Here is a 23,311-nt window from a genome sequence, read left to right as displayed (position 1 = left end):
TTTGTCACTAAACTTCGTCCATGGAACCCCCTCCCCCCTGGTGTCTGCACTTTCGACACAAATCAGAAGTCATCTTATTAGACCGATGATTGTTCATATACACAGCACAGTACAACACATTAAGTAACGTGGTCTTTCTGCAATGGTGAAGTCTAGTGGACCAAATGCTAAGTGACTATGGCTCCGTTCGTATCGGGGTAAAACTCTCTCTCACATCTCATCTGACATGACAGCGAGTCATCAAGGACTGTTCAAAACTGAAAACCTGTCTGCTAAGACGCCTTCAAACTGCCCTCGTAACGGTCGGTTTTGAAGGCAGCATCGATGTAGTGACTATAACCATGTAGTGACTATAGCCATGTGTTTGGACAGACACACGAGAGACTTCTCTATGTGCTGAAAGCACTCTGGTTCATTCTGTCTTACAAAATGATCGCACAGTGAACTCAATCCAAGCCTAAGCTGGGTTGCTAGAGTTTAGCTTTAAAGTTCGCTGTTGCTTTAAGAGAAGGGCCTTGCCCACTGCTAAATGTTAACATGTCAAATGACAACGATTCACTCTTTCACCTGACTGTTGTATAGTGTTTGTCTTTGGGATAATGTGGCGTAGGGTCAAGGGTCCAATGTATCTGTCAATCATAGACAGAAACACAAGAATACCTCAGGGAAAGACACTTGGGTTAGCCAATGTGAAAGCTTACATATTGCTCTCGATGGTAACAGCTTTACCATTTATTGTAATCAGTAGTGACTGTATCTATGCTAAGACATGTTTTTACATTTCAAGTAGCACGAGGCAATTTTGATGGTGAGTTGGTTTGCGTTGGTTATTTAGTCATATTTAAACCAACTACCATTTCCATCCTAACTAATACACAAATATAAAACTACAAAGAAAACTCTTATTTCGCCTTACTTTGGCATTCGCTGCAGTGCTCATTTCTTCTTCAATCTTGGTCAGTCTATCACAAAGTCAGTTCTTCATCTCTGCAGTGGCCTCCATTAAAAAGCTCAATCTGATCACTGCTGGAGGGAGATACTGAGCTACTTCTAATAGGCCACTGGCCTCCTCCCCCATGGCGACTGGATCTCAAGGACGAAAGAGCAGATCACTTCTGGGTCTGACATGACTGACAGGCAAAAGGCCTGGGAAAAGAGGTGACCCATAGTTTAGATGCCGTGGCAAGAGTACGTAATGTCTTCCTCTGAGTCACATAAGAGGATGAGGCAGTGACTCACCCACAGGACTCAGCCATGGTCCTCTTGCTTATACGCACCTAATGGCTACTTCATGTTCCTGTTTGTTTGCTTTTTACATTTAATACTGTTTAGTGAGAACATGTTAGTAAGGAAAGATGTGAGGTATAGACACAGGACTTGGAGTCATGGTCCACTTACCACAAAACCTGTCACCATGTATACCATTGGTATCACTAACTAGTAAGGACACAAATCATGAACAATACAAACAAAACTCAATAAAATTGCTAAATTAGAAACTAAAACTTGCCTGTCATTTTCAAATGCAACACTAACTGTGATGACCACAATAAAGTTTGTTAAAAAACAATGACAATAACATATTGCCTTCATCTGCTTTCCCTTCTCTTTTACCTTCAACTTACTACCATTCCTTCGCTCTTTTCATGAAGTTAGTCCAGGGATGCACAGAGGGCAGAGTGTTTCACTGAGTGTCCCGATGTCAATTTGTTCTCTCTGAGCTCATTAAGACACTCATATGTTGTCCTGGAGACCCAGCAAGCTGTTGATTCAGACCGGGACCCGGTCAGTACCTGGCCGTTATTTCTACCTGGCCTGTTCAAGAGTCCATGGCAAACTAGGGAGCTCCTAGTCCTCACACAGAGCCATCTTTCATTACCTTCCAGCCTTTTGGCTCCTAAACCATTTTTTATCCTGAGGACTCTTTCCCTGTCTCCACGGTTCTCAGCTCTCAAACTGCCTCTCGTTCTCTTTACCTTCTACCCTCTAACATGCTCTGACTCCATCTCTCTCTCTATCCATCCCCTCATTCTCTCTTTCCAGCTCCCTCCCTCTCTTTTTTCCTTTGTCGATCTCACCACCTCTTGTTGAGGAGCGTGGAGGAGAAGTCCCCAATGGGTTTTATTTTCCAATTGCAAGTTCAATGGCGTGAAAATGTGCCACGCCGTGCTCAGGTTGGACTTTCTCCTGAGCAGGGCCACACCGCTTCGGGTTCACCTACAAATGGGCTGAATGACGTCGGAGATGCTACCTCTTTTGTGGTGGAAGCTTAGTCATCATTCAGCGCTTGCCTAAGTGTTTATGACGCAGAACTAGTTTGAATAGTAACTATAACAACGATAGTAAATACTAATCTGCCCAATCGACATGTCTCCCACAGTGAGTCTGTTTAGAAAGACACTGAATTAACAAGAGGTATAAACTCAATTCCACGGTTAAATTGCATTGTTATCTGGAGAACAAGCAAGCTGACAAGCTAGCCCACACAGAATTGGAAACATCTTACATTTGGGCTAAGAACACACACGTGCGCATGCACACACAAACACACACACACACACACACACACACACCTAATCATTATCTAAACACTCACTTACATCTTCCAACAGTACAGCAATAAGAACACCTACACTGTAAGAACACCTCTGTAGGTACATAACACAAAAGACTCCTTTGACCCCCCGCTAACTCTACCATCTATGTATGGAACATTCTGTTCTTGGCACTTTCCCATGCTGAGCAAATACCATTGAGATGATGAAGGGGGTGGGGTGGGGTGGGGGGTTTGTTGTGCTAAATGATGACTGGATTTGTGTCCCAGACTAATGACTGTTTAGTGGAAAGTAGTGACACAACAGACCCATGGGAAGACCTCAGGAGACTGTGGGAGCAAGGTTCAGAGTGTGGAGATGGGCTGACTGACTCTTTGGAAAAAAAAAAAAAAAGTAAAAGTAAAAAAGTCGTTAAACGTTCCTGTCATCTACACAGAGAAACTGGAAGTTGGTAAGTATGGCCTCACCTTTCACAGTTTTGTTCTCTCTCTCTACATACATCTCTTTCCTATGCACACAAACCCACACTGAGAAAGAGGAAGAGGGTCATCATGGGAAAATGGACGGCATGAAAAAGTCAGGGGTCTGTACAATGACCGCTTATAGCAATGACGGCAATTACAAGCAATTTGCAAGCTGCTATAAACTATTCTTCCTTTGGAATACTAAATAGCTGACTTCATATTTAGAAAGGTTAGGCATCACACCTCAAAGAGAGACTCTCTGGGAAATAAACAGGCTCCGGAATCCTCCTGGATTCTAGAAAAAAAGATCATGTGGTACGTAAAAAGAAAAGGGGCAGAATTCATTCTATGGTGAAGGGTGGCAGAAGTTGGAATGAACTGCCCACATTGCCTACTCCAGCTTTACTGTTCACATACATCAACCCATGTTATCTATGACCCAATCATCCCCCTGCAGGTTAGGGGAATTAGCATTGGTAAATGCAGGTGATTGACAGCAGAGCCCCTCCCCTTCATGTGTCTGCAGATGGGATCAATTAGGACAGAGCTGTGTCTAGAGTGTGGCGGGGTCGACCCCAAGTTGACCCACGACCCTGCGCTCTTCGGTCCTCTCTTTGCGTCGCTTAGTGACTTCTTGACGCTCCGTAGTAAACATAACCTCACAGTCCTACGCGCAGCGCGCAGACAGTGTTCACACGCCGAGGGTCCAGTGTACCGCTACTCCATCGTCACTAAGAGAGTAACTCCCTCTATCTCCTCAGACTTCCAAACCCTCACCCCTCACCAGTGCAGCCTCCCGGGATCAGCCAGATCGGCTCATCGCCCCCAGTTTACCTACCCCAGAGGAGGCTTAAAATGGCTTAGGGAAGACAGTGTTAACCTCAAGCACTCTGGCCCAGTGGTTTAAGTCATTCCCCACCAAACAAGCCGCCTATGAGCCCTGTGCTGGTGATGGAGGTTTAAAGGTTAAAGGTAGTGCTGTAGCGACGTGTCAATGATGTCGACGCGTCGATTTCAGAATTACGACGACGCCTTTTTTTTACGTCGACGCTTCGGCTCATACACGTGGCTGACCCAAACAGAAACAAACATTGCGCAATTAGATTGGAGATAGAAACGCCAACCACCTCACAGCAGGATGCCCATCAAAGCCCTGCAAAAAGCCCCATTAAAATAAAAAGTCCAAATACCTCGCCCTAAATCATCAAAGGTATGGCAATACTTCAATTCAGTCCCAAACGTAAAGGTGTCGTTTATTTGCAGTCTTTGCCAAATGGAGTTGGCATACCACACCAGCACAACAGCGATGTGGGAGCATCTGAAGCGGAGGCACCCCATTGTCTCACGTGAAGGGGACAATAAGTAACGTTGGTTACATTAATTTAACGTTTGATCAGTGTGTTGTGTAGCTTGAGCTCTGCGCACTTTTGTGCTGCTAGCTAACTTTCTTCTTAGCTCTCCGTGCAGTTTGTTCGTGCTTGGTTGCTAGTAGTTAACGTTAGCTACTAGAGGCTAGACAGCTGTGCCAGTTTAGTTAACGTTAGTTAGCATCTAACTTACGGCTGCAGAACACGGCAACCAAGCACGAACAAACGGCACAGAGAGCTAACTCATGCTGTGGTCATTTGCGAGTCAAACACATAACATTAGACTAACGTTGGCCAGCTTATAGTATGTATCATGATTCACTACGTTAGATCGCCAATGCAGGGCTCTCAAGTGTCACGCATTAAGCGTGACAGTCACTCATTTCGGTCTTTAATCACGCACTCCCGCCACACATCGTATTTCTCACGCTGAAAAAAAACGTAGTGAATCATGATACATACTATAACTTTATAAGGTAAACTTTTAAATGTTGCAGGTTTAAATTTAAAAGGTTTTAGGAAAACCTCCCCCATAAAAAGCAATTTGCCTGTCAGAAGTGTACATGCGTGTGAGTGTGCGCGTGTATGCATTCTTTACCATGTTTTTTGAGCCTAGAGTCTAGGCTATATAATGTTCCGCTGCGCACAAACATGACCTGGCCGCGCTGCCCTCACCATGGAGGAATCAAGCACGTCTCCCCGAATCCCCTTGAGTTCTGACGTGAGGTCAGGTGCCACTTATCAGCCAATCCAAAAAAAGAACTGGGCTACACAATAGCCAATCAGAAAAAAACGTATGTTTTGTATCTGTTGTATCTGGGTAAGACTTAACCCAGAAACCAATTAAAATAAAGCATCCTGGCATTGCGCGCGACTGATGTTCAGAAAGTTTCGTTCACCTGAGGAAACCACTGGAGCTCTGAGCATCATTCTTCTACAAGGAGTAAGTCGTCTCCTGTTTTAATGTTACAACAAATTCACAATGGTTTGATACAAGCAATGACAACTTGACTCCAGTTAGAGAATTTTCCCCAGATAATTAGCATCAGTTTTTAATGAGTGTTTGTAGCAAACACAGTTTTAGGCTACAGCCTGCCTTTTCACTATAGCTTTGACTACAAACTTCGTTAATAGGCTATAATAAATTTGATTAGGCCTATTCAAAATATATATAGCCTAAAATTGGAACGAATATTAGGCAGACATTAATATTCAATGATGTTATGGGCATTATGTTTTTATGAGCACTGAAAACATTTAAATTAATGAGCACCACATCCAAGTGTGATAGGGCTCATTTGAGTACCAAACATTTTGACTGTGCCTCTAGATAAACATTAAATGCATTGTTGGACTTTTGCTGTGCAAAACGGTGCTCAATAAAGTATATTATTAAGATTTTTTTGGTATTTATTTGAGATACATTATGGTTTTAATCGAGCAACAGAAAAATAATCGTTAGACTAATCGTCCAATTAGTCATTAGATTAGTCGACTAATCGATAAAATAATCGCCAGATTAATCGTTTAGAAAATAATCGTTTACCCCCAGCCCTAGTTAAAGGTTAAAGGTTAAACCTGTGACCAGCATTGCCTTGACTCTGAATAGATGAGGGTAAGAACCATTATTACAGCTGAAGGCTGAATGACTCCTCGCCACACCTGCCCACAAACCCTGGGATATGTGGTTAGCAACCGTGCCAGTGGCGTAACTATAGGGAGTGCAGGGTGTGCAGCTGCACTAGGGTCCGTGGCAATGACCACTATGACAGGGACATTGCGCCAACGTTTCCAGCACAACTCCTATAGTTCACGCCCTGCTTTTAAAGCAGCGATTTCTCAGCAGTCATGAGTGCAACAGATAGCAAATACTCAGATTGTTGATAACCACTTGGTTACCTCAGCATACAGCGAGGTGTGCACGGCTCTGCTCAGCGGCGTAATAACGACTTAACGGGCCCAAGTGCAAACCAGCCATCGGAGGCCCCCTTACCGTCGTATCATCAGGTGAAACTAATGATTTTGCGACTTTGAGAGGCACAGGCAAATGTACTAATGATGTACAATACACATTAAGGGTCGCTACAATATGTTGTCATGAAAACACCAATGAACACAGTATTTCATAGATCAAACTGATTTTGGAGAAACAGTGTATAATGAGCAGATTGGATAACACATGGGAAAACATTAATAAAACTTCTTCAGGGGGTTATCAAACATAATTGTGAATTACGAACATTTACATGGATTTATGGGAACAGCCGCTCGACAGCGCCTCGTCTGCTGCAATCAATTACAAAACAAACTTCCTCCAACAATATCACGTAGACCTATGCGCAAAGTAACTTATTCTTTTAACGACATTGAAGCGAAAAAATAAATTTCAAGTACCATTAGGCGTATAAAAAAACATAACATGCATGAAGTTTAGAATGGCATCCTACGAGCCTTGCGTTGAGCAAAATTAATTATGTTCAACTCCCTGGCCCGGAGGCTTTCGATTGACAGGGTAGCTAATCCACTCAGTATCTACTGCCCAATACTGCTCTTAAGTAGGTCTTAATCATCTTTTGTTTAGAAAATGATCGCTATGCTGTGGCCTCCTTGCTGTTGGGCTGGGGGTCAGACGTAGCGTTATCCTGAACACTCCTCACCACAAATCCAAATGAAGATAATTTTGGCAGTTTTGCCACCCTTTCATCCTGCGCTTTGCGTTTGTGCCGCTTCCTGCAGCCACTTTTGTGTTTGAAGGGCATGGGGTAGCCTACTTCTCGCTTACTCAACACGCAATGCAACACAACACAGGATGGGAAACACTCCGGAGAGGAGGGCGAACTATTATCTTAATTTGGATTTGTGGCGAGGAGTGTTCAGGATAACGCTACGTCTGACCCCCAGCCCAACAGCAATGAGGCCCACCAGGGTAGGCTAATCACATAACGTTTACTGTCTGGTATAGCCTAATGGAATGCATTTAGACATGGCTATAAAACGTCATACAATACACGTACAGTGCCGAAAATAAGTATTTGAACCCCTGGCGAGTTTGGCCACTTGCAAAGAAATGTGTGATCTATAATTGTAATGGTAGGTGTATATTAACAGTGAGAAACAGAATATCAACAAAAACTAGAAAATGCATTTCCTGAAGGAAATACCAGTGCATGAAATGTTAGGAAAGGAAGAAGAAAAGAAAGAAGAGTGAAAGAAGGAAAGAAGAAAGGAAAGAAGAGTGGAAGAAGGAAAGAAGAAAGGATAAAAGAGTGAAGAAAGGAGAGAAGATAGGATGAAGGAAAGAAGAGTGAAAGAAGGAAAGAAGAAAAGAAAGAAGAGTGAAGAAAGGAAAGAAGAGTGGAAGAAGAAAAGAAAGAAGAGTGAAGAAAGGAAAGAAGAGTGAAAGAAGGAAATAATAGTTAAAGAAGGAAAGAAGAAAAGGAAAGAAGAGTGAAAGAAGGAAAGAAGAAAGGAGAGTGAAGAAAAGAAAGAAAAGTGAAAGAAGGAAAGAAGAGTGGAAGAAGGAAAGAAGAGTGAAAGAGAAAAAGAGAGTGAAAATATTGAAAAAAGGAGATAAAAATGGAGTGAAGAAGAGAGATTGAGTGTGAGAGAAAGTAGACCGAGAGGGATAGAGAGAAAGATGGAGAGATGGAGAGAAAAAAAAAGGAGAGAATGGAAGGTGTCTTAATGTTCCTAGTTACAGTTAAATTGAGAGGGACAGAGAAGAGGTTCCTTTGATTTGGCGCAGCTGTCAGTGAAGCACAGGTGCAAGCCAGTTTAAAGACCCTATTATGATGTCATAATGGCCCAATGTAAGTCAATGGGAAAATTTCGATTCGTTTTTATTTAATATCTTAAAAAGTATAAAGTTTAGAAAAGTGAAAAATACATAGCATAAGTGTCCTTTACAAGACCTACGCGACAAAGTTTGAATGAAGCTTCTACGTTAAGCGGTTCGGGCTGAATTAATCGCAGAAAAAGGTAAGAAGAATAAGAAGAAGAAGAAGAAGAAAATGCCTAGGAATAACAATACAGGGCATTTCATGCACTGTAAAAATGCATTTAACAACATTTATGACTTTATTGTCATTTGATGTAAAAAATAAGTGAACCCCTAGCAAAACTGACTGACAAAAATGACTTAGTACTTGGTGGAATAACCCTAGTTGGCAAGCACAGACGTCAGACGTTTCTTGTAGTTGGTCACCAGGTTTCCACACATCTTAGGAGGGATTTTGGTCCACTCCTCTTTGCAGATCCTCTCCAAATCTTTAAGGTTGCGTTTTCAATGGGAGGGAATGAGGGAATGAGGTTCAAGCCCAATATTCCACGTTACATGGCCCCATCCATAGTCCCCTTGATGCGGTGGAGTCGTCCTGTGCCCTTGGCAGAGAAACAGCCCCAAAGCATAATGTTTCCACCTCCATGCTTGATGGTGGGTATGATGTACTCTTGGGGTCATATTCAGCATTCCCCCCTGTCAAACACGGCAAGTCGAGTTGATGCCAAAGAGCTTGATTTTGGTATCATCTGACCACATTCTGTCTCCAAATCCTCCTTAGAATCATTCAAGTGTGCAATGGCAAACTTCAGATGGCCCTGTACATGCGCTTCCTTGAGCAGGGGGACCTTGCAAGTGCTGCAGTACTTAAAAAAAATACGGCGTGGTGTGTTGCCAATGGCTTTCTTGGTGACTCTGGTCCCAGCTGCCTTGAGATCATTCACAAGCTCCCCCTGTGTAGTTCTGGGGTTATTCTGCACCTTTCGAATGATCACTGATACCGCACAAGGGGATATCTTGCATGGAGCCCCAGACCTAGAGCGATTAACATTTGTTTGGTGTTGCTTCCATTTACGAATAATAGCACCAATAGTTGTCTGCTTCTCACCAAGCTGCTTGCCAATGGTTTTGTAGCCCATTCCAGACTTGTGCAGGTCTACAATCTTATCTCTGACGTCCTTGGACAACTCTTTGGTCTTGCCCATGGTGGTGAGGTTGAAGGTGTGAAGTATGATTCTTTGGACAGGTTTCTTTTATAAACGTCACCAGTTGAGATCAGGTGTACCTTGTTAGACCTAATGAGGACTAATCTGTGTGCTTCTTGGGCACATAACTGGTCATTGTGAGCCAGAATTCTTGCTGTTTGCTTGGGGGTTCAAATACTTATTTTTTGCATCAAATGCAAATGAAGTCATAAATGTTATAAAATGCAGTTTGTTGATATTCTGTTTCTCACTGTTAAAATACACCTACCATTACAATTCTAGATCACACATTTCTTTACAAGTGGCCAAACTTACGAAATCGGTAGGGGTTCAAATACTTATTTTCCCCACTGTATAGGCCTATAGGCTAAGGCAGCAGCCAGGTTAGATATTGTAAAATATTTTGCAGGATGTAGTCGGAAAATAGCTAAATCTAGACATCATAATCAGCCAGCTTTCCCAAAGATTCAGTAGTACGCGAGCAACCGGTCATGTCTTCTATGCTTTACATCCCAGTACCCTTCAACTCGCAGGAGATGATGAGCTGTTTGGAAAGGCAAAAGTTTTGTCTGACCACTATGACAGGGACATTGCGCCCACGTTTCCAGCGCAACTCCTATAGTTTACAACCTGCTTTTAAAGCAGCGATTTCTCAGCAGTCATGAGTGCAACAGATAGCAAATACTCATATTGTTGATAACCACTCGGTTACATCAGCATGTGGCCAGGTGTGCATGGCTCTGCTATTGTTTCTTACTGTACCTGTGACCGTAGCCACAGCATAGCGATCATTTTCTAAACAAAAGATGATTAAGACCTACTTAAGAGCAGTATTGGGCAGTAGATACTGAGTGGATTAGCTACCCTGTCCATCGAAAGCATCCGGGCCAGGGAGTTGAACATTTCTGAAATTGTTGATAATTTTGCTCAACCCAAGGCTCGTAGGATGCCATTCTAAACGTCATGCATTTTTTTATACGCCTAATGGTACTTGAAATGTAATTTTTCGCTTCAATGTTGTTAAAAGAATAAGTTACTTTGCGCATAGGTCTACGTGATATTGTTGGAGGAAGTTTATTTTGCAGACGAGGCGCTGTCGAGCTGCTGTTCCCATAAATCCATGTAAATGTTCGTAATTCACAATTATGTTTGATAACCCCCTGAAGAAGTTGTATTAATGTTTTCCCATGTGTTATCCCATCTGCTCATTATACACTGTTTCTCCAAAATCAGTTTGATGGATGAAATACTGTGTTCATTGGTGTTTTCATGACAACATATTGTAGCGACCCTTAATGTGTATTGTACATCATTAGTACATTTGCCTGTGCCTCTCAAAGTCGCAAAATCATTAGTTTCACCTGACGATAAGACGGTAAGGGGGCCTCCGATGGCTGGTTTGCACTCGGGCCCGTCAAGTCGTTATTACGCCGCTGAACGGTGCCATACATTCTCTCCTTAACCTGTATAGCACACTAGATAGGGGGCATACATTAAAACTGAACAGCTTGTTTAAACAGATGCTAGCGCGGTTCAGGGAATCACCACCCAGTGCCATCAGGCTTGGGTCAAGAGTTCTGGGTTCTTCCCGTGTGCTGTACTGGATCAGTTTCTACAACAGGGGTTTAGTTCTCATAATGAATGTCAATACAGACCCAATGTGCCTTAAACATGTCACAATCCCTTTGGATATTGGTGGATATTAGTAAAAATGGATATGTTTTTTTTTTCTCCGTTAAAACAAGTGTTGCATTATAATGCATGCAACTACACTTTGAAATCTGACTGCACTTACCATGTCAAGCCCACAGTATTGACCATTCTCTCAAAACCCTAGCTTTTTTATTTATATTTTACAGCTTAAATACCTCCCAGTACAAACTGTCCCAGGGGAAAGGTGCCTGTGTGGGTTACCTGCAGGATGAGGATGAAGTAGTCCACTGCCTTGCCCCTCTGGTAGACGTAGTGCTGTGGAGAGCGCTTGTCGTTGTCGGTGAACTTGATTTCCTGGATCACGTCTGGGTGCTTGAGGATCCGCAGTAGAACCTTCTCAGAGATCTGGTCCGGGCTGAACAAGCTCACCTCTGGGTTTTCAAGAACAGCAAAGAGGGTGGTAAGCAACTGGGTTCTTAAATAAGATGATGTCATTTTTATTTTTTTTTGTCATCTAGATCTCACTTGGGACTACCAATTTTAGTTCTTACACAATCGTATTTTACACTCCTTTAAAATACACATCGACATGTACATACTGACAATCAAAAGAAAGAATTTCCCACTTCTTTTGTGTAAGAGTGAAGGGGTTGTGTATATGTGTATGTGTTTTTGTATGTGTGTGTGTGTGTGTGTGTGTGTGTGTGTGTGTGTGTGTGTGTGTGTGTGTGTGCGCGTGAGGGAGACAGACAGAGAGTCACCTGACTGATGAGAATTCTCATTAAAAAAAATCAGCTTATCAGTTAAAGTCGCCTATTAAACACACCTGGCTGCATTACTGCATTTAGTTGAGCTTGTTTTTTTTCACTGTGTTGTAGTTTACCACACTCACCAATGTTTGTGAAAATATATAACACTGACCAATAGCAATAGCTGTGTGTGTGTGTGCGTGCGTGCGTGTGTGCGTGTGTGCTTGCGTGGTATGCATGATTTGGCTTTGTCTTTCTGCCTCCTAATTCCAATGACATACCCATGTTTTCATCTAAGCTCCTGCCCTTCCGGTTAAAAGGCTGAAGTTTTAGCTTTGCTCTTGGTAACCGTACAGGTTTTAGTGTCTGTAACCCTGGAGACCCTGCACGTCGCTAAGGGGGGCTGAACTAATACATCGGAACTGCAATGAAGTGAAAATGAAAAGAGTTCTTTCTTTCCTAAGACATCTTGAGCTCATCCAACTGTGTGTGTGGGTGGGTGTGTGTCAGAGAGACAGCATGCACCGGTACACGTGCTCCTGCGTGATAAAACATGTGTGTAAGAGTGAAAGAGTTGTGTGTAAGAGTGTGTGTAAGAGTGAAAGAGTTGTGTGTGTGAGAGAGACAGAGAGAGATTAAGACTGTGTGTGTGTGTGTGTGTGTGTGTGTGTGTGTGTGTGTGTGTGTGTGTGTGTGAGAGAGAGAGGGGGAGTTTGTGTGTGTGTGTGTATGTGTGTGTGGGAGACTCAGTGTGTGTACGTGTGGGTGTGTGTGGGAGACTAAGTTTGTGTGCGCGTGTGAGAGAGAATGTGTGTGTGTGAGACTAAGTGTGTGTACGTGTGTGCATGTGTGAGAGAGAGAATGTGTGTGTGAGACTAAGTGTGTGTGAGAGAGAGAGAATGTGTGTGTGTGTGAGAGAGAAAGTGTGTGTGTGCCTGTGTGAGAGAGAGAATGTGTGAGTGTGTGTGTGTGAGACTAAGTGTGTGTGTGTGTGTGTGTGTGTGTGAGACTAAGTGTGTGTGTGTGTGTGAGACTAAGTGTGTGTGTGAGACTAAGTGTGTGTGTGTGTGTGTGTGAGTGTGGACCATAACTCACCTGTGGCCAGGAAGCGATGTGCTGCCAGTAGAAGTTGTGGGGAGATCTTCACCTTGGAATCGCCCTCGGGCTTGAAGGCTGAGAAGTCCCTCTTGCAAGAGTTGGGGGCCACCTTTTTCCGGTTGCGGTTGTCAGCTAAAATCAGACACACACACACACACACACACACACGATGACCACTGAGAGCTAGTGAGACAGTATCCCATCCCAGACACTCCCATTTTTCCCATCTTTCCCATTCCTCTGGTGACTTACTATACTGGTCCGACTCGTCGAGGATCTCAGACTTGATGATCTCCTCAATGACATCTTCCAGAGTGACGAGCCCCACCACCTCATAGAAGGGGTCGCCCTCGCCCTCATTGTTCACCTTCTGGACGATGGCCAGGTGAGATTTACCTGCAGGGGATATCATCACACAGATCAATCAATCCATTTAGCCAATCAGCATTGCCAGGGAGAAACCATAAGAAAGGAAAACTGGGAAAGGACAACTCAAAGTAAAACTGGGAGAACCTAAGGAGAAGTAACAGCTGGGATTTAAAAGGGAATTCCTAACCACAACTTTAGTCACACAGTGTGTAGAAGTTGAACAGTACAGTACAGCCTTTAATAGTTAAAATTCTCGGGTTGGATCAATATGCACTCAGCAGGCTTCTCTTTACAGACTAAAGGATTCACTATGAGTCTTCATTGAAAGAGCAGTGCACAAATATCCTGTGTTGAGAGATGTGCTATTGGACAACAAGATAACAACAAGAAAGAGTATCCCCTCACTCCTTGCCTAATACCAACACAGCAACTAAACTCACTCATAGCCTAATACCTCCTACCAACACAGCAACTAAACTCACTCGTAGCCTAATACCTCCTACCAACACAGCAACTAAAATCACTCATAGCCTAATACCTCCTACCAACACAGTTACTAAAACTCACTCATAGCCTAATACCTCCTACCAACACAGTTACTAAAACTCACTCATAGCCTAATACCTCCTACCAACACAGTTACTAAAACTCACTCCTTGCCTAATACCAACACAGCAACTAAACTCACTCATAGCCTAATACCTCCTACCAACACAGTTACTAAAACTCACTCCTAGCCTAATACGAACACAGCAACTAAAACTCACTCATAGCCTAATACCTCCTACCAACACAGTTACTAAAACTCACTCCTAGCCTAATACGAACACAGCAACTAAAACTCACTCATAGCCTAATACCTCCTACCAACACAGTTACTAAAACTCACTCGTAGCCTAATACCTCCTACCAACACAGTAACTAAACTCACTGCTAGCCAGTTGCTTAGGAGGCCATTGGCGCTCATGTTAGCTCATTCCTGGCCTGCGCTAAGCTGTCCTACACAACAGCCAAGAGAAAACCAAACTTTAGGAGAGCACACCTTACTGGAAATAACCATAGGGCTATTAATGATCTTATTCACATACTGATATATATATACATGTACACACACATATGCACACAAACACACATGTTGAGACACTCACTTACTCCCCCACACAAATGTTCACTGTCTCTCACCCTCTCTGTCACACACACACACACACACACACACACACACACACACACACACACACACGTAAACAGAAGGAAATTGTGCCAACCAGCCGGACTGTTCAGGGTGTCGCTGCCAGTGATCTCAGTGATACAGAACAGTGTGTCGCAATGCGATCAGATAACTGATGTGTTTTAAGTGTGAACACACACATTCAGCATATTCACTGACAAATGGAACACACACCCCCACACAATTGTGTGCAGGCCATTATCTTGAGGGTTGCTTGAGCTTCTCAGAGACACCTGCAGTCCATATTGAACACTGTAACTTAATATACAGAGTGTCTCTACACACTGTGTCATGTCAACGCAGTCGGCCAAAAAAAGTGATGTTCTGTTCTGTTCTGAGTTCATGCTTTTCTCACAAGTCGTTTCTGAGGCTGTCAGCTTGTTTTTGCTAATTGCATGCAGCCAGAACCATTTATCAACAAGCCGATCTCATTCAGGATATTAATTAAAAACAACTTTCCAAAGCAACAAAAGGAAAGTCTATAGACCAACATACAAACAGGAAGTGAATGAAAGAAAATAATCTCAGGCTAAAAGACACAACTGAAGAACTGCACAGATGCATATATGTGGTGAACAGACTGAAGAAAAAGATGTAAAAAAAAAAAGAGGAAGAGCTGAATCACAGACACTACACAGCAGACAGGACCCTTCAGACAGACATTGACGTGATTGGTCAAGAGGTGAGGGCGCTTGGAGGACAGGGACAAGACAGATAAGTCAAGAGGTCAGGATGAGAAGGAGGAATGGAGCGAGAGAGAGAGAGAGAGAGAGAGAGAGGGAGAGAGAAAGAGAAAGGGAGAGATCAAGTTATCTGATTTGTGGTGAAGACACGTGCTATAGACATAGCTGAGTGACATCCCTCACATCGTCCAACTCAGCGAAATAAAGTGATGACAAGACACCAAGAGGGAGGGAGGAGAGTTAGAAGACATTTCAGAAAAGTCTTCAGACAGCACAAGCAAGACCCCATGATCCTATTACCGCAAAGAAGCTTATGTCACACACACACACACACCTACCCAGAGACACACACAAACATGTAGAACCTGGTTAGCTGTTACGATAACAGCAAAATGCACTGCACACCGGCAAAACAAAAACACACCAGCAGGAGATTATGGCTCCAGTGCACACGCACACACACACTTCAATCCCCCCTCTCACCAAACACACACACTTAACAGATGCAAACCATGGGAAGCCCAGGTCACATGACAGACTCCCTTTATGTCGGAGAGGAGGTCAAATGACCCTATGTGTGTGTGTGTGTGTGTGCGTGTGTGCGTGTGTGCGTGTGTGCGTGTGTGCGTGTGTGCGTGTGTGCGTGTAGGGGAAGGGGTGGTTGCTGAGTCCGCCTGCTGCCAGGAGCCGAGGAATCCGAGTGACTCAGCAGCAGCAGGAGAAGCACACCTGAAGGGCCTCCATAAAAACAGCCCTAAAGGCCCTTTGGCCTTAACAGCAGCACAGGGGCCAATCCGCCCGCTGCTTCTTCTTTTTCTTCCTCTGCTCTGTTGTTGCTCTACACCGGCCCTCCATCAAGCTCTAGGCCATCGGTCCTCTCTTTACAGCAACAACAGAACTGAAACACAGGGAAGCTGAGAGAGAAAAAACTGACAAATTGCCAGTCATGAAAAGAAAAAAGAAAAGACCAAGGAGATCCTGAGTGTGTCTTGCGTCAGGCTGCCTTATCAGTGTGCTGGTTGAGAAATCGTTTGACAGGCCCTGTTATAAACCTGTGTGCTGGGGAGTGGAAGTCATTGGCAGAGCACAGAGTAGGGAGTGGCAGCAGTCTAACCCAGCCTGGACGCATTCTGTAGCGACATGCCGCTCCTCAGGTAGATAGTGTGTGATGTGTGTGTGTGTGTGTGTGTGTGTTTGTGTGTGTGTATGTGTGTGTGTGTGTGTGTGTGTGTGTGTGTGTGTGTGTGTGTGTGTGTGTACGTGCGTGCAGTTGATTGCATTCACAATGCCAAAGGGCACTCATTGAGGACACATGACACAAAGGATCGTTTTTCATGGGGGTGGAGACAGAAGAGGCGCACACACACATGCGCACACACACATACACACACACACACACACACACACACACAAGACTTCTGCAAAACTCAAGAGGAGGGAAGTAAAATGTACAAAAAACAAACAGGGGTATTTCTCTCTGATTTACACATTACAATGTACCATACCACTAACTCCATTCACTTAACATAAGCTAGCCTAAGCTAATAGACAAGATGAGAGGTGAAGTTCTTTAAGCTGATACTTAAGGGTCTCATACCAAAGCCAGATCTATTTTGAGAAACTGAATACAATAAGTGCTGGGTAAATCTTATTCAGAACTCTAAAAATATCTTCTGACGTCTATGTGTGTGTATAAGTGTGTGTGTGTGTGTGTGTGTGTGTGTGTGTATTTTATTTGCTGATTCATGTTCCTCGTAAACAGACAGACGTGACCACCAACATCGTCTGACAATGAGAGAGCTCCGAGGAATTGAGTCAAGAGCAACAGAAGGAGGCTGTGATGAACTCCAACCAAATGAGCTTACTGCGTGAGCTTGCTGGTGTGGATTACATTGAACGCTGTGGGTTTAGTCATTTTTTCAGCCTGTTTTGGAGTTTAACATCTTCAAGACAACATACCGTACCTCTAATCAAAGAGGCAGCACTTCACTAAACACATTTATCGTGTCATCTGCCAATGTTTACACTGTCTACTGACAAGGCAGGACTGGGGATTACACTGTTAGACTTGGTGACGGTTTCTCATGCGATTACTCCAAAGAGAATGAAAGAACATACATTCACTCATGGGTAAACATTCACTCATGGGTAAACATACAACACAGTGACACACAATGAGGCCGGCAGGAAAAAAGAGATCAATCAAATCAATCAATTAAATTGATCAATCAATCAACTCACTCTCGATCCTATCACCCACTGTGTTTTAGGGAAATCTCCATTGCTATAGCAGCTGTTTGCAGAGGGTACAGCCAACTCAAAGGCCTCCTCACAGTCAAAAAACATAATGGCCATAAACTATTTCCAGCCAATCAACACGTTGCCTCATTAGCACCAGAGGGAAGGGGTGTAATTTGATTGGCTGGTCAGCTCAAATGGAGACAAACTTTTACGGAATCGCAAACCGCATCTTTAAAGCACCTAATGCGGTCCCACTGACCTACGGAGTATAGTTTAAAATAGAACGGATCCAGTCCTGATCAATGCCAGTTAGGGTCAGTTAAGTTTGAGAGTTTGTTGCAATCTCAGAGTGAGTGTACATGAGGCTTGAGAGAAATGTCTGCATGCTGATCTGCTGTGTCACCACCACCACTTAGCATGTGATTAAGTGTGTGTGTGTGTGTGTGTGTGTGAGAGAGAGAGTGGGTGTGTGTGTATGTGTGTGTGCGTGAGAGAGAGAGAGAGAAAGAGTGGATGTGTGTGTGTGTGTGTTTGTGTGTGTGTGTGTGTGTGCATGCGTGCGTACGAGAGAGAGACTGTCTGTGTGTGTGAGTGTGAGTGTTTGTGTATGTGTGTGTGTGTGTGTGTGGGGGGGGGGGGTGGTAGTCGGGTGCTGGGACAGAGAGATCATAACAGCGGGCGACCTTGAAAAAGTCTGAGGGAGAGGTGAGGAGGAGAACAACTGCATGCTGTGAGAGGTCTGGCAGCAGACACAGGACTCCACTACCCTCTCTCTACAGCACACAGTCCTACACATACAAGAAAGTCTCTCACTATAGAGTAGCACACGGTTCTCAGCCTTTAATGGGCGAGAGCCCTGCCGTTGAGCACATATCATAGGATATGAAGCATTGAGCGTCAAGTTGTCCTAATGGCTCACACTACAACGGATCTGCCCCAAACCGGATGCAGATACGTGTAGGATATACCTATCTTTAACTAGTAGCCTGTATCAAAAGATCTCCTGCCCGTCCACGGCCAAGACCCCAACCGTTGAGCTTATACCATAGGTAATCAAACAGGCTTTGAATGTTCAGGTGTATCAGAGCATGTCCCACCCATACGCACCCAGACAGTGCCAGAGACACTAGGCGAATCTGCCCCAAACTGGACACAGATGCGTGTAGGCTAGAACTGTGTACAATATCAAACTATCCTCTGCCTGTCAGTGGCCAAGCCCCAAGCCAACCGGTTAAGCACATTCCATAGGTGAACTTTGAGTGTACAGTGCATGTCACACCCCTACTACACACCTAGGCCGTGCCTCACACTAGGCAGCACCTGACGCGGAGCTGGTGTTGATTGGTGCAGGCTATTTCAGTGTCTTCAGAGGGAGAAAAAGGAGAGAGGTGTGGTGTTGGCTGAACTGCCGTTTTTAAATCCCTGACAGTGATCCACTCAGGGGAGTGCTGAATCACTAAAGTAATCTGTAAACCAGATGAGGCTATCAAAACGATCGCCTCAAGTTTGTCAACTTCACCTAGCGTGTGGACAAACAGCAATGGCATTACTAAGTCCTGCTGAAAAGATCTTTTATCCACAGCCAACTGTCAGAAAGGGGCAGAATAATGACAGACAAGTGTGTTTACTTTTGTGGGTGGGGGTGGTAATTGTCAGCCATTATCAGTTCCCCTTAGACTAAAGGGATTTGACTGAACTGAGATAAGATAGGCCAACTGAAAGTGTACACACACACACATACGCATACACACACGCAAGCATGCACACACACACACACACACACACACACACACACACACACACACACACACACACACACACACACACACACACACACACACACACACACACACACACCCTACCTGAAGAGCGGCATGTCGCTACACTCATGGCAAAGGTGGTAGCAGCAAACAGCAATAAGGAAGAAAATCACTGCCTGACCTGAGACTATCCCTACTGTTTGTAGCATTGGCCTAACTTGGTCCAGTGATCACTTTGTCTAAGTGCTCCCCCTTTCACTTCACACTGTGTACAAACATGGCTTGTTTTACATGTGATTTAGTCTACATAGTAGGGAAACTACTGCTAGGCATCAAATTACGGCTACTCTTATTGTTCACCATAGACAGTCCCCTTCTCTTCCAACTTTCCATGTATCTAGGGTAGGCATTCGCATTGATATAACAAATTGATGAGCATTTGTAAGAGGACACTAAAACAGAGGCTAACCTTTTTTGAACTCTTCTAACATGGAATCCAACTTGGTATCATGGAACACGAAGTGGACCGGGTGGTTGTAGAACTTGGTGATGGTTTTGAGGGTTGTGCAGTCGTCTGGGTCCACAAAGGCCAAGTCCTTGACGAAGAGAATGTCCACGATGTTGGAACGTTCCCCCTCGAACACCGGGATGCGCGTGTAGCCACTCTCCATAATCTCTGACATGGTGTTAAAGTCAAGTACGGTGTCACTGTTGATCATGAAGCAGTCATTGACAGGCGTCATCACGTCCTCTACTGTCTTCGTCCGAAGCTCCAAAGCACCCTGAATCATGTTTAGCTCCTCTTTGACAAGGTCGTTGTATGGCTCTGTCACTTTCAGCATCCCAACCAGCTTCTCCCGATTGTAAACTGTGCCGATCTCCTGTCCAAGTACACAGTCCAGTATCTTGCTTATAGGAAACGACAGTGGGAATGTGAGTAACATGAATAATTTGGTGACCGTGATGGTGTTGGCACCAACAGCCAGACCGTGGCGGGAGCATAGAGCCTGAGGCACGATTTCGCCGAACACGACGATGCCGCTGGTAGAGGCAATCACAGCACCAAAACCTGATCCTATGAGGTCGTCAAGCAGGATGGTAAGCGTGGTGTTGACTAACACATTTCCAAGGAGAAGAGAACACAACAAGTAGTTTCCTTTCCTCCGTATGGGCTCTATCTTACGTGCGTATCTTCTCTCTTTATCAGTACCACAACTTTGAACGATTCGGAGCTCCATTGGGTCCAAAGCCATAAGCCCAAGATTCAGCCCACTGAACATGCCAGACAGAACCAGGAGACAGCATATGATTATAATCTGAAGCCACAAGGGAAGTAAACTATGTTTCTCCTCAACCACCTGTAACCAGCCATCAGGTTTTTTCAACAGGTACCACTTACCATCTTGTTCTTCCCTGACACATAAACCATATTCCTTTTTTGGCTCGTTCTTCCGAAGCGGTTTAATTTTTAGGCTCAGTACCGCCGATGTACCCTTGACATTTGCGGTCATGTTAGTCCAAATGACAATATCTTTGGTAAAATGTACACAAGTTCTGTTAAAGTCGCCATTGTCATCTTCGCTGTTGTCGTCGTCGCCTTGTTCCGTAAACTTAATATCTGCCCAGGTGTTATTATTGATCTGTAGTCCGTAGAGTCTGAGAAGGATGTGACTCTCTTCGACTATCTGGATGAACCCCTGCTCTGTGGTCGTCGCCTCCTTGTTGCTGTGTAACAACCGCATGCCAAAGATTCGGCTGTTACTTACCTCGGAGACCGCTGTCCCCGAACATTCACCAACTCCAATCCATATGAAAACGAATACAGTGAGAATATACGCCTGCCCACTCCATTCTGTCGCCATGTTTGTTTCACTCTCCGCGAAATGAGACTTGACGTCACCTAGCCATTTCACATGGCCCGCCCGTCATTAGCATAATACCACCGCGACTCCTATCTGCATTCGAGACGTCAGAAATAGATCGAGCCCACCACGCTGGTTAATTTTAAGGTGGACTAGAATATTTTAAGGTGGACTGGTGTATCAAGGTATTACTATTAATTGTCTTTGACATACTCGCTAATTCACCCACTCCTTTTATAACGAATTATTTCAAATACGACTGACACAACTAGCCCACTGATGAATTTCAGGTAGGCTACTTTATGATGGTAATTAACACATTCAGAAATCGTCCGGTTTGAAATTTCATAGGCTGGGCTGTCTTGTGACCCTGCACGTTACCAAACGTAAACATGATTTGTGTCTTTACCAAGTCAAACCAATTTCTCCTTCTGTTGCGATCACATCATTTTCATTCAGAGAAATATGTCCTCACACATTTTCCAAATTTTCTCCAAAAATCTTATCATTGGAGGGCGCAGACAATGGTGCTACGTGAATGTGGTCTAACCACCCCCCGTACTTAAAACTTCCGTGCAGTCTGAAGTAGAGACCGACCCAAAACAGACCCGAGGCACTTTCTTACCACCACAACACGTTAAAATACATGCTAATGTAGATATTTACTTACATTTACATGACTTCGCGCCCTACACTGAGACCTATACCTAGGAGGCACCATGAAAAACAACTAAGGGATAGTAACCTGTGGCAAATTGATGAGCCGGTGTGTTACTATAGCTCCCTCATGTGGTCAATTGTGACACATGCAAAAAGCCTTGTTACTGTTATCAAAAATAGACGGCGACAGCGGTAACTCATATGGCTCTTTACTGTAAGACAGTGCTTTCTTGACAAATTGGAATTTATCCACATAATACATAGTCAATAAGAAAAAGTTGAAAAGAAGTGTACTTCAACTCACAGGAAAAAAACAGTGGAGAGAACATTGTGAAAACTTTTCTTTTTGTTTTGCTCTTTGTAATCATTTCATTACTTTGTTTACTTGACATTAGTCTCTGCATTACTCAAATACAGTAAAATACAGAATACATATGTAGTTTTGATTTACCGGACTGCATTTTTCATGAGCAAGTTAATGGCTATTTATTTCAAGTTTTTGATTATAAATAAACATGAATTTGACAATCTGCTACAAAATAACAGGCAACATATGGCTAGACAACCATGACTGCATATATTAAATTAGAGAATAAACTCTTTCAACCTTGGTCTTACTCTTGGACGTGATAGCAGCAACTTCATATGAAATTTTGACTTATTTTGATATTCTAAACACATCACTATTTGTTGATATCACTGCCGTAAATAACAGCTGAAGAAAAAAGAAACATCAAATTAAGGTCAAAGGTCAAATTATTGTAAAACAGGTAAGCTGCACTAGAGTTCATCTTTCATTTCTTATTTTAAATGTACGATGCTTTTATGATCAAAGTGAGTGTAATCTAGTCAAGACAAGTGTCTCTGATTCATTGTCTATAGTATGCACAGCCTACATCCATGTATTGTCTATATTATGCAAATAGTTTAGTAAATGTTGCTGTCAATAATTGGGAGAGTTTGTCATACTTACAACATCTCCTACATATATTCACAACATATAACAAATGAAACAATTGAACAAACACAAAATGCCCTGGAGTATCTAGCAAATTTTGCAATTTGCATCAATAACCTACTATAATTCATGATAACACTTGGACCTACCTATTTTAGGAAATAAAAGTGCAGCACTATATGCTCTCCTTTTAGTCATTGACATTGATATGAAAGGGGCATGCCATGTGCAAAAGAAGCCAATGGTGACAAGAAGGGGGTTCGAAAATAAGACACTGGCAGTGATAGCCCATGGCTAGGACTCTTAATTTAAATAAAAATAAAAACAACTGTTCCCCTCATACATTACCAACCACCATATTCAAGTAAGACAGGTTGTTGCACACTATCCAAACCATTCATGTCTGTTCGCTGTGTAGGAATGACTGTTGTTTGTACTACGTTTTGACCAGTCTAGATGATCTTTCCCCAACATGCTCACTCATACACACATGTGCATAAACGTATGCATATACATATATATAAATCCGGGGAGTTAACACAACAGCTTGAACAGCTTAAGAAGACCATTCAACTTATGTGGTTTTCCTGTAACCTTGTGTACCGAATTGGTTGTACCGCTACATCTTTTTACATATAGATAGGTAGATATACATGTATATTTACAGCACTCAATTGTTCA

At 43.5% G+C, this 23,311-nt stretch overlaps 1 protein-coding gene across 1 annotated transcript in view; it reads right to left on the bottom strand.

The window, feature by feature from the left end:
• Window positions 1–21,012, bottom strand: part of LOC308376178 (metal transporter CNNM4) — a gene marked incomplete at both ends in the record, with an annotated part of 28,861 nt that extends 7,849 nt beyond the window's left edge. Inside the window, 4 exons of the mRNA XM_080852456.1 lie at window positions 11,284–11,453; window positions 12,867–13,001; window positions 13,122–13,265; window positions 19,620–21,012. Of these exons, the coding sequence (XP_080708582.1) occupies window positions 11,284–11,453; window positions 12,867–13,001; window positions 13,122–13,265; window positions 19,620–21,012 (1,842 nt within the window). The remainder of the gene's footprint in view (window positions 1–11,283; window positions 11,454–12,866; window positions 13,002–13,121; window positions 13,266–19,619) is intronic.
• Between the last annotated feature and the right edge of the window lie 2,299 nt (window positions 21,013–23,311).

Source organism: Sprattus sprattus, assembly GCF_963457725.1.
Source record: "Sprattus sprattus genome assembly, chromosome: 15".
Classification (NCBI taxonomy): Eukaryota; Metazoa; Chordata; class Actinopteri; order Clupeiformes; family Clupeidae; genus Sprattus; species Sprattus sprattus.
Note: the sequence above shows the minus strand (reverse complement) of the source record. Positions and strands in the feature narration are given on the sequence as shown.